Genomic DNA, 12582 nt, shown 5'->3' with positions numbered 1-12582 from the left:
TTATTTTACATTGTAGTGGTCTCAGACTTTTGAATCTATTAACTTGAATAAATGACATGGATTAAATAAACATCAAAATACAAACAAAAATTAAATAAATGATGGAAAACTTAATCAAAATCACAAACTTTGCATAAGAAATGCTTCTTTTAGTTATTCTACCTGTAGATGTCTTCACCAGTAGGTACGTTGATCTTCACAACTTTGGAAAATGAGTAATAAATTCCTTAAGCTTTATACTTTAATAGAAGTCAAAGCCCACAGAACCGGTTTGGAAATGAGCATACCCCACTGAATGAATGAGGAAATACAATTGTGTTCAGATTGTTATGTAGTAGATTTATTTAATCATACTCATTTAGTTATGTAGGTTGGTTTAGTGTTGCTCAGTGGTTTTTCCTTGTATACTTTAAATCTGTAAACTAAAAGAACACTAATACCAAAAAAAAAAAGAAAAAAAAAAAAAGAAGAAGAGTTACATAGAGACTGTCTCAAACCCATTTAAGGGTAAAAATGCTATTGATGTTCAACAAATAAAAAAACAGATATAATACAGATGAACAAATGATAAAGCTCGGGTTGCAGAATTTTCTATTACTTTCTTCAAAAGCACTTAATGATATGATTACAGATCATAACCTAGATGTGCTGTCTTTGACAGAAACCTGGCTAAAACCAGACAATTACATTACTTTCCACCCCTGAGTCCCTCTGCTTATTTTTCAACCCTCTTAGAAGAAAATAAACAAAACCCTAGATATTTATTTGAAACAGTGGCTTAATTAACGAAAAATAAAGCTTCAACCCCAGACGTTTCCAAGCAGTATAGCAGTAATGACTCTATGAACTTCTTTACTAACAAGATTGATAATATCAGGGAGAAAATTATAACTATGCAACCGTCTACTACAGTATCGCATCAGGGAGTGCATTGTAGTCTCCTTGAGGAAAAATTCAATTCATTCATTGCTATAGGAGAGGAAGAATTTTCTAAACTCGTTAAATCATCTACAACTCGTTAACATCTAAATCGACAACATGTATGTTAGACACTATACCAACTAAGCTACTGAAAGAGATGCTTCCAGAGGTCATAGATCCTCTTTTTAATATTATGAATTCCTCTTTGTCATTAGGATAAGTACCAAAAACTTTTAAGCTGGTTATGATTAAACCGCTTGTTAAAAAAAACCGAACTTGATCCAACAGAACTAGTCAATAACAGGCCTTTCTGTCAAAGATACTTGAAAAGGCAGTATCCGCACAACTATGTTCCTTTTTAGAAATGGAAATGGTATCTGCGAGGATTTCCAGTCAGGATTTAAACCGTACCATAGTAGAGACCTTAGTACCATAGTACCATAGTAGAGAAAGCTCTCATTAGAGTCACAATCGTGGTTGTATCTCTCTATTAGTGTTACTCGATCTTAGTGCTGCATTTGATAGGCTACTATTGACCACAATTTTTTTTTTAAAAGACTCAAAAATTATTTTGCCATTGGTGGAATTGTATTAGCATGGTTTAAATCCAACCCGTTCTCATCTCAGGGCGTCATATAAGGCCGTTTTGTCACGTCCTTCGGCGTTTTCTGCCCACGCATATAGCACCCTTTTGCGTATAGATGACACGCACATGGCTTTCAACCAACTTCAATGTAAAACCATCCGCGATGTAATTACACGCTCAGGGCTTCGCCAGTCGTCAATTCACCTCAACATTGACCGACTGCACAGACTAAAGACGTTTTCAGCAACGACTTATGTTTGCTCTATGATTAGGATTGCCTACACCTAATATAGGAGGTCATTGTTTTCCATTATTTATCTTTTGAGAGGAGATATTCGCCATTTTCAACACCCTTATCGTCTGTGAGAGACGCTCGCGGCTTAACCACCTCCAATGCAACCCACCCGCGTTTTACAGGACGCAGTTGGACTTTGCTAGCCAATCCAAGTGCGTGATATCAGACGCTTTCAGCAACAGTAGCATGCGTAGGCTACAATTTCGTTAAGTTTTAAATAAGCCTGTGGTAGCCTACTCAATTTAAACGTGAATGTGTGCTAGGTATCCTAACTAAAAACACGACAATATAGGTTCCATCATCGCTTAATTGCCCGCAGGAGTATATTGGCCGAATTCAACACGCACCCTTTATCGTGTGTGAGAGACGCTCATGGCTTTCAACCATCAATGCAACCCACGGGCGTTTTACAGGACGCAGTTGGACTCGTTGAATATGGACGCTTGGCCAGGACCCCTTGGCGTCACTTTTTAACGCACTGGGTATACCTTTGGCGTCATTTTTCAACGTGCAGGGTAGTCTGTTTGACTTCTATAGAACTCTGAACCGGAGCCTGCGGCGTTGAAATTTGACGTCTTGGGTAACACCGCAACCCGTCTGCTGTGTATGGGTCGAGGCTACAATAAATACAAATAAAAAGGAATAGACTACAATAAATGATCTATGCCAGGGCTAGTCAAATGGCGGCCCCCAGATGATATTTATCTGGCCCTCCAACTGGTTTTTGATGTTTAAAAACCCTCGCAATCTGATATCAAAGTGCCCTCTCTGCGCAAAGGTTTAGCGCGTTCGGCAACCGCATTCAGCGGTGAGTTTAACAACGCACATGGTGTGCAACCGCATTCAGCGGTGAGTTTAACAACGCTCAACTGCAGGTAAAACGGCATTCAGAGGTGAGTTTAACCAAAACAACGCTCAACTGCAGGTAAAACTGCATTCAAAGGTGAGTTTAACAACGCTCCACGGCGTGCAAGTAAGCAGTTTAAGCGTTTTCTTGTCATAGGAACTGGTACATAGGTACACTGCTTTAACTAGAGCATGCTGGGTAACGTATTTTTATCGGAGGTTTGTTGATGTTAATAAATATATATAATATGCTACGATTGTGTTCAATTAATATTTTATTTTTTATTTTATTTTTTATTGATTAAATCCTCTAAATGAATAACGCTGACGTCACTGTATGGGGCGATCCCAGGGTCCATTGTGATTTCCCACTTGGTAAGTAGAAGAGTTAATTAATAGAGATTGATACTATTCTTAAATTTACACATCTAAAAACTGTTGAATCAGGACAAGAAGTTGTGTTTATAACCTTTAGATGTGTAAGGTGGCAATTTCGTATGACGGTAAATAATAGAAGGCATTATAAAAATATAGCTTGCTGCACCAAATGTGCAGGCTAGCAAAGTTAGCTAATTGAATTCAAGTTCATTTTTGTCGCATATAATCATCATGTATCGTAGGGGAATGTAATATTTTCAGTATTACATTAGCCCACAACTATTATCCAATATTAGAAATGTTCAGATGAAGAACAGTTGCCAGATTGGTTTGTTTTACAGCCTAATTGTTTAAAATCCACGCAAAATTATATAATTAACACCCAAATAAATCTATAATTAACAATACAAATTAATTCATAACTACTAAATTGTGGCTCATCACAATTTTTCAATATGAAATAAAACAATTAATGTGTATAATTAATGTAACAAGTAATGCTGTCATAACTTATTGACTGATTATATATATATATATATATATATATATATATATATATATATATATATATATATATAGAAGTTCTGATGTGGCTTTGTTTGGATTTTTTTTTTTTTTTTTTTTTTTGAAATAGAGCAAAACTTACATTTATTGACAATTTTTGTCTAATTTCTATCTAAAATGTAATTAACAATATTCACTTCTTGTTTATTGAAAAGGAATATCACATACAATTTAGCCCATTCTGGCAACACAGATGAAGAGAATACTGGTGTAAAATGTTCAATTCTGTTTTTTTTTTCTTTTTCTTTAGGTCCCTCTTCGGCAGCTTCAAAAATTATTTTTAGCCTTACCCCCTTAACATAATTCAAGTGTACTGTATGCTCTTTTTCAGTCCGGCTTGTACCTGTGGAGATGCCTGACAAAATCTGTGGTTGTTCACCAGAGTTATTGAGGGTTAGTCCAGGAAAGATTGTTGCTGTGGTCACAATGAATGGTAAGAATGTGAAGAACTTTATTTTGTCCTGTTTGAGAAGCATCTTTAAAATAAATATATATCCATACGCGACTCCCTACAAGTTTGACATAGATATAAAACTAAAAATATATGAAGTATACAAAGTAATATATAAATAGTACAAAGAACCCAAACCCTGGTTTACATTACAGTGGATGTGTTTTTGATATTTCCAGGATGACATGATCGAACCATGCCCGAGTTAATTTGTGAGGCATGCCAATCCACTTGGACTGCTGGAGTCGATGCCCTAAACAGAAGTGACTACTGGCCTGCAACCCTTCAATTTGCCACAGTTTATGCCACAGATGTCTTTTTTTCATTTGAAGAAATGAAGATGGCGGCACCAGGACTGTCCTGCCAAGCATTTTTAAGAATACTGAATCAGCCAACGGTCCGCTTTGGTCGTGTGAGTATTGAATTGATCTATCCTGCAGTGTTGTTGATATCTTTGAGTTGTTGGTTGATAAGCAAGATCTCAGCAGACAGTTTTCTGAAAAGTTTTTTTGAGTGGGAGGCTGTGAGATTTGAGGTGGACAACATATGCAAGGAAGAGCCCTTCAACTGTCCTGCATGCACCCTAGATATGCTTGCAGTTTCAGTTGATGGAAACCGCAAGCATTACCGTTTCAAGAATGCTGCTAGCTACTCCAAACTGTGTATCACAGTGTTTGTATTAATAAGAAAACATAGCTCTTTAATGTGAACTAAGAAATCTCAGATTTTAAGTTATAAATTGTTGTCAATCATCAATTGTTGTTTTTTTGTTTTTTTAGATCTGAGGAACAGGCCATCTTTGAAGGCGTCTTCATAGCCAAGGATGAAGACGTAAAAAGATTTGTAGACCACATTCACAACACAACCAAACATGTAAAATTCTAGATGATAATTAGACTACAGCACTATAATAACCTCTTTCTGAAGAGTTTGTTTAGGAGAGTCTTATTTTCATCAACAATTTTCCATATTGTAGTTCAGTGGAAGAAGTGTTTGTGGAGGGGAGTGGTCAGCAGCCAGAGATACCTCATAAAGATCTGCCAGCAAGGTAGACGAGGAGGGATTGGAGCTTGTGGTGTGTCGGCACAGAGTCCTGCTCCAGAGCTCCAGCACCTTCTTAACATGAAGCCATTCCTTTCGGTATTTCATGCCAAAGCCCATGATTTTAAATATGAGGTAAGGAAGTGTTGCTATGTGATAGAATCGTATTATCTAAACTGAACATCTGCAAACATCTGTTTATTTTTATTTTTTTATTCTTAACCAGGTAAAATGGAGTGGGGCATATCAGGACGGTGCTGGTTTAACACTAGGGGAGGAGGTGGAACAGTGCAATGCCTTCCTATCTAGGATTGCAGTAACCAGTAAGCATATGTCAAAAGCAGGTAAGATTACCACATACTGCACTAGTTACATCCTTACATAATACGTAGGAGGAATATGGTAACATCATATTTTCTTTGTTTTTCAGGATGCACAGACTTGCTGACTCTCATGGCCATGCGCTGGAATCAGCAAAAGTTCAACAATTTGGCTATCTCACTGACCTGCCGATATCAAAAGGTAATGACATCAGTAGAATTAATTTGAGATGTTCAGTACTGCATGTTAGCAGTGTATGAAGCTGTGCATTGAGCATTTGTTTTTTGTTTCTTACCACTGTTTGTTATTGTAGACCACAAAAGCTCTGCAACGCCAGTTACAAAACCTAGAGTCCATGAAAGCGCAATTGACAGTGACAGCGAGCCAATTGGAAGAATGATGTAAAGGATTGGGCTGACGGTGAGGAAATGATTACTTGTAATACATTTAGTCACAAATAATTGTAATTGTTACTGTTTGTTGACTGCTTCTGACAAATCTGATACATAATGACACATAACCCACAATGCTTCAAATGTCATTCTGTAACCCCATACTATTTCAGAGATTCTTTGAAGGTTGATGTTTAATACAAATTATTTATTTATTTATCATAAATGCATTCCAGACTCTGTCGATCTAAGGACAAAGAGAAAGGCGTTTGACATCATCATGTCAGTAAGGAGACTTGAGGAGGAGCAGAAGATTCTTGTTGCAGAGATGGACCACCATTGGAAATCTCTTTCAACTCGTTCCGATACCCTCAGAGAGCTGTCCTGCTTGTTTTCCAGTGAGACAATGAAAAGTATGTATTTGTAATAAATTACATAAACATAGGGTTGCCCCGACCAAAGATTACTATTAGGGGGCAGCCCTAATAAATATACACAACAATGATGACTGTTTATAAAGTTTCTAATGCTGGTCTTATATTCTTGTGTTCCTCTTTTAAGATTCGCAATGTGGCCTAAGTGAAGAAGGTTTGAAAGGTCTGCAGAGCATCATCCTCAGAAAGTGGCATCAAATCAGAGAAATGAAGGTGCAAGCAAGAGACTGTTACCTGCAAGTTTTGTCTGGAGCAGAGGACATCAACTTCTTGTACAGTGCTTCAGCTGATGAGTACGACAGTGACTACGAAATATCTGATGATGGACTGTAATCTACAAGACAGTAACACCTTTCATACTTCTGGACAATGACCTTAACTATGAATATAAAGCATGTAATAAAATCTGCTTTTTATCACCATAAATATAACCAAAGTGTTACCTCTTCTTTCACATACATAGAAATGTGTGCATGCATGCATGCACTGTGTGGTACAGTAACTTTCATTAGTTGAACTGTAGGGTGCTGTATAACAATTGAAACCTGTTAAGAGACATGGAAGAAGCAGATTATAAGGAAGAACACCATAATGATGAGGAATAATTTTCTCCCCAACATAATATTCAATGTGCTTTCTGTGTAATCTAGTACAGGTTTCATAGTCAACTGATGTGATTCTGTGGTACTCAGAACATTTCACCACTCAATTGTGTAGATTTATCAGCTGTGACCTGATTAACAGTATAATGTTACAGTTTTCTGGATTGCTAAAACACATTTCTTGAAACTCACATTCTCAAAACCTTAAACACAAAACCAAATTTTCAAACCACATTCAGAGAACATCTGACTCTTATGGCAAAATCAAACAATTGCCTCAAAACCATTTTATCTGTGCTCAAATCAAACAATGCTTTCAGATCATACACACATCAGTCAATATTATAAACACTACAGATCAACCGTTAGACACTACAGAGAAAAACGAAGAGCAGAATCCGAAACACGCAGTTACCGAAATAAAAGTATATCGTAACTAAGTAAACAAATTTTGCAATTGCGTAAAAAAAGTATAGTAATGACAACTTACAGTAGTAAGGTGAATAAATTGTATACTGCACTGCACTGCAAGTATAGTATTGTACTGAATATTGTATAGTATTGAAGGTCTGTATATTCAGCACTTTTTATACTGTGAAAATACAGTGACCCAACTGCAAAAGACAAAAAGGTTACAGTAAAAAACTCTAAATGAAAAGCGTTACAGTCACTCAGGAGAGTTGTGCAACTAGAGGAATCAAGGTCAGTGAGAGAGATTTTATTCTGCTTCAGCATCATGTCTTCATGTTGGTCCGGCCTGATGACTTCTTCCACATAACAATGTCATCTCAGGAAAAGGGAAAATCCCTAAAGCAGATCCAGCCTTGACAACATTCTTCACACCTTGCTCTTTCTCATCCTCCTCCTCTTCCTCTTTGTTCACCACCTATTTCACATACTCTTCTTCCTCCTCTCCCTCTTATATTGTTTCCATCCATTGTTGGTAACATTCAGTGTAACATTTTGAGTCAGTTTTGGCACTCTTAACTGACTTGTATGATGTACAGTTGGTTTGGTCTCATCATTAGAAATAAGTGAACAATTTTGAGTAGTTGTGTGTTAACGATGACACTGTGTTGTAGTTGTTTAACTTTTGCCTGCCCGTGTTTAGTGTTTTGAAACATAAATGTGTCAGTGCGAAATGTGTTTTAGTGAGTGAGAATGTGTTTAGAGTTTTGCCAAAAGAGTGCATGAGATTTGCAAACAGTGTTTTAACTACCTGAACTTGTTTAATGTTTTACAGAAAGAGTGATTTACTCGACAAATTCGATTAGGCTATTGATAATTTGGGAGGTTTAGTGTTTTAGCAATTCAGAAAAGGTCTATTTTACAACATTTGTAAAATATTACTGTATTTTTGTATTCCGAGTTCAGAGTCTTGCAATATAATCAAAACCTAACACAAGCATGATGTAAATATAGAAAAGGCGGGAAAGCAAAATAATGTTCAGATATAAATGTGACTCAATACAGTTTGTTGTCCATGATGAAGAGAGTACATATGTGTAGGTTTTACTGCCCTTCCTCCCCCAGGGGTCCCGTAGCACCCCTGGAAGAGCAAAAAACTGCACATTCTACAAAGTCTGCAAATGCAAAGTCTGATAAGTGTATAAAAGTGAAAATTGGTAGGACAATTATTTATGCTATGTTTAATACATAATGTTGGACAGAGATGTCTGGCATACATGGAAAGGTGTTAAAAAAGCATTTTAAAAAGTGCTCACAGTAAAATACCAAATTTCAGTCTGGCTCTCAAATATGTCAAAGAGGTATGTATAATGAACATATTTGGATGTCCCTTTGTTCATTAAAGATTGTATTTATTTAATTCCATTACTAAACGTTTTTAAACTACATTACCCATAAGCCTCTATCATTGTGTCCATGGGACGGGCGCTGTAAATTGTAGTTCATTGAAGTGTGTAGTTACACTATAGGGTTAGGGTTAGGATCTCGGTAAACGTGTAATTTCTTTCAATATAGCAATACCTTATTGTTAACTGACAGTATTACTGACAACATAACGCAAGCAAAACATAGTTTGCGATATGGAGCGCTTTTTATTCTGACCTAAACGTTAGTCCAACCACAGCTTGTCCTTCTGGGGCCATGGAAACGTCAAAGCCTCGTCACACTTGTCCATATATGGTATTTACAGGCTCTTCCGACTTTTGATGTACGCAAATCCAGGATATTTATTTATTTTGTTGTTATTTTTCATTGAAAGATATACAACAACGCTTTATTTCCATGATCATTTATGTATAAGTTCTGCAATAAAAATAAAAAAATAAAAAAACAGACTCTTCCCAGTTCTGACTGAAGATAGGCTATGTAACCTATGTTATGTAACCCTACAGGGATCTTACAGAAAGAAAATTACTCTTGATAGTTATTCTAGCATGCAGTATTTGTTTTAAACAGATGTAAGTTAATCTCTTAATCAAATAAAATGCGTCTGTAACATTTAAAGATGATTGCGCTCACACTTTGTACTAATTTCCCAAAATGTATTGATATGCCAAACTATTTAAAGACTTTAATTTTTCTTTTCTAAAAAAAAAAAAAAAAAACCCAGGAGATGCAAGGCTGCCACCAGAAAATACATTATTTTCTTCCCTTTGAAGAACACTTTGCCCCCCAAAATAAAAACAATATATATATTTACATGATTAATTTTACATTATTTTGTAAAAAGGCAAATATAAATAGGTAATTACAATTATAAATGTTAAAGGAATTAATATCGGAAATTGTAGGATTACAACATTTTAATATCTTTAGGAGTATTCTGTGGTATGTATTCATGGCTGGCATACCAAACAAATAGTTCAAGTAGACTTACCTAAACTATATAATTTTTTTTTTTTTAAGTACAAATAATGCCTTTGGGAATGCCATTATGCCAAACAGCACTCATTTTCTCCCTTATGATCTCCATGGCACACTTCCTGGCTGTTGTGCAGTTATTGAAAATGCAAAAGTTTTTTTTTTTTTACACACCATTAAGAAAATAAACACAAAAAGAGACTGGCTATTGTGCAAAAAACTTTAATGAACAAAAGCAAGAGAAAAAGAAAAAGAAAAGAAAAGAAAAAAACTCACAAAAAAAAAGAAAAGAAATTAAGGGTGCTTGAGTCCAGGTGACTAGGCTGTCATGCTGAAAGCTGGTTGGGATGTGGGGAATTAGGCATAACATGCAGGAATTCACTGGCAGGCTCCCATGTGTCATCCCAGGTTTTGCCACTGTAAAATATCATAAGTGCAAAAAAATTCATTAGAACACAGAGAAAAAAGAAAAAAAAAAAAAGAAAAAAAAACCTGTTGGGTTAAATTTAGAGAGTTCATTGAAATGTATTTATGTTTGTTAAAGTAGCATTAACCCTGGTTAAGCCCAGTGGTGGAATGCAACTGAGTACATTCACTCAATTTACGGTGTTTTTTCATTTTACACATTTTTATACAACATTGCATCTCACAGGAAACTATTGTACTTTTTACTAAACTACAATTGTCTGGCAGCTCTAGTTACACAATGTTCCACACAGTTCCTGTACATTGAAAGCCATGTATCTCAATTTACGGATTTCAAAATGTTTCTGATAAACTGAGGGATGAAGTTGTCATTAGTGGGAAGAGGAAAATCACATTTCCACCACATGTACAACAGGAAACAACTAAATTATGACACATAAGTGTTTCAGATGCTGAAAGATTAATTTATGTGTGCATGAAACACTGCTACTTTTGTAATGCATTACCAAGTGGATGTCCTGCTGCAGGCTCAATAAATAAGATATTTCAGAGCTAGAGCTAGCCACTAGAGAACTTACTAGAAACAGTAAAACCAGATCACATCAGGACCATTTTATTGTCCATACATTGGCTGTCTGTCAGCTAATTTTAGAGTTCTATTAATTACTCAGCAAGTACTGAATGGTTCAGCTCCTCATTACCTACAATCCATTGTGTTAATCACAAAATTCCAGGATCTTACAAACAGAATATTCTAAATAAAGACAAGGAGGTAGATCATTCGCCCATTTGTCTTTAAAATTATGGAATAGTCTTCCGAGCATTCCAAATTCAGACACACTCTCTCAGTCCAGACTAAAGACAGTCCAGATATTTGTCTTTAGTCTGGACTGAGAGAGTGTGTCTGATTTTGGAATGCTCGGAAGACTATTCCATAATTTTTCATCATCGGAATGCATGTCCTAAAGGTTACAAGGGCCTACCTGCCGGATCTAGCTCTTCCAAATGCCTCCACCTCATCGCTATTTGCTTGAGTACTGAGAATTAAATAATAAATAAAATATGACTTACCACACAGTGCATGGCAACCAGTGGACTTTCAACTCGGCTTTCCCCTACACACAAAAACACGAATAATAATTATTTGAACTGTTTTAGCAATCACTGATTAGGGCATAACATATTGTTTTATTATCTTTGAAAGGTCAGAATCAGTAATTTAGACAAGAAAGCAGCCTAACAGAACACATTTTACCTCATTTATCCGTTCCCCAGTTATTCGATCAAAGAGGAAAACCTTCTGCCTACTACATTTTCGGCAACCTGAAATGATGAAAAGACACGGAAAGTTTATTAAGCCATGATGCCATGCTTTGTAGCTAAATCAGTTCAAATTTATAATTTCACATGTGAGGTAATATGCAGGACTTTTCATTTATGTCAAAGTAAATTTGTCCCTGTTTTTGAAAGCAAAATGTACAGGATTGGCTTTCCCAAAGTCCTCTTAGCTTAATGGTCCTTGCACACTGACTCTGAAATCGACGAATAAATATGTTTTGTCAATCACGTTTACACACTGCCGTCATAAAAAAATAGGATCGGGTTCGATTTTCTGCGTTTTTCGGATCAGTAGCAAGAATTTGGAATGGTGTTTTGACAATTCAGAGCCACCGAATGACGAATACGGAAAAACGCATACGAAAATTTCAGACTCAGTGTGGAAGGACCTTAAGTCAGGGACTGACATTAACCACAGGCCTTGGACATTGGCCACAGCTAAATAACTAAATACTGTGAACTGGCCACCAATGACCCGGTTAGCCCAATGAATCAAATTTACATGAAGTCAGCTCTGACTGGGAGCAAATTTATTACCAGTGTGGGGTAAGATGTACCATGCAAAAGGTTACCTTTTCTTCTGTTCTTCACACGTGGCCCTTCCTGACACAAAGACGTGGAAATGTAAGAGGCAGACGGAGATGGAAGAGAGACAGAGGGAGAATAGTGTGAAGAGGCAGAGGTGTTTGTCCTTTTCATTTGTTGCAAAGACTTAGAGCATGGCAGTGGAAGTTTGGAAGAAAGTGAAGGAAGAATAGTTGTACAAGTAGAAGAAGTAGAAGAGAGAGGTTGGAGAGAGTGGGGAAGACAGAGGAACAAGGTTAAGAACAAATACAGTCTCAGACTCCTTGGTTTGACTCTCCGCCGCCGCTTGACTCTCTGCCTGCTGCACCATTTGACTCTCCGGTTGCTGTGCTGTGGAGGTTGCTATAATACAAGTTTACTTTCATTTAAAATCTTTACATATTAACAAAGAAATATACATTTTAAACATTCATAATTTCTAAATCAAAACATTACTTACATTTTGTCAAGATAAATTCATAGGCCCTCCGCATCTTCTCCAAAATAATTTTAGTGACAGGAGTGGGGTGCAGATGGGTTATTATTTCTGCAATCCATTTATTCGAAGCCCTTTTATCTGGCTTGCCAATAAAT

At 36.4% G+C, this 12582-nt stretch overlaps 2 protein-coding genes and 1 long non-coding RNA gene across 3 annotated transcripts; 2 read left to right on the top strand and 1 right to left on the bottom strand.

Moving 5' to 3' along the window:
* The first annotated feature begins 3643 nt into the window (after positions 1-3643).
* On the top strand, positions 3644-5205 carry LOC309484355. Its single transcript, XR_014200855.1, has 4 exons — positions 3644-4023; positions 4221-4453; positions 4821-4914; positions 5018-5205. It is a non-coding gene; the product is annotated as an uncharacterized lncRNA (long non-coding RNA).
* A 104-nt stretch (positions 5206-5309) lies between these two features.
* On the top strand, positions 5310-6670 carry LOC309484065 (uncharacterized protein). Its single transcript, XM_082150210.1, has 5 exons — positions 5310-5426; positions 5513-5604; positions 5717-5823; positions 6032-6208; positions 6357-6670. The coding sequence occupies exons 4-5, from the start codon at positions 6076-6078 to the stop codon at positions 6560-6562; spliced, it is 339 nt and encodes a 112-aa protein (XP_082006336.1). The 5' UTR covers positions 5310-5426; positions 5513-5604; positions 5717-5823; positions 6032-6075; the 3' UTR covers positions 6563-6670.
* A 3242-nt stretch (positions 6671-9912) lies between these two features.
* On the bottom strand, positions 9913-12286 carry LOC309484225 (uncharacterized protein). The gene is made up of 4 exons (XM_082150520.1): positions 11997-12286; positions 11342-11409; positions 11158-11201; positions 9913-10077 (listed from the first exon to the last, which is right to left on the bottom strand). Exons 1-4 carry the CDS (start codon positions 12121-12123, stop codon positions 9987-9989), a joined length of 330 nt encoding a protein of 109 aa, XP_082006646.1. The 5' UTR covers positions 12124-12286; the 3' UTR covers positions 9913-9986.
* Positions 12287-12582: the final 296 nt, after the last annotated feature.

Source organism: Leuciscus leuciscus (genome assembly GCF_965113295.1).
Source record: "Leuciscus leuciscus genome assembly, chromosome: 20".
NCBI lineage: Eukaryota > Metazoa > Chordata > Actinopteri > Cypriniformes > Leuciscidae > Leuciscus > Leuciscus leuciscus.
This window is presented reverse-complemented; position numbering and strand designations above follow the sequence as displayed.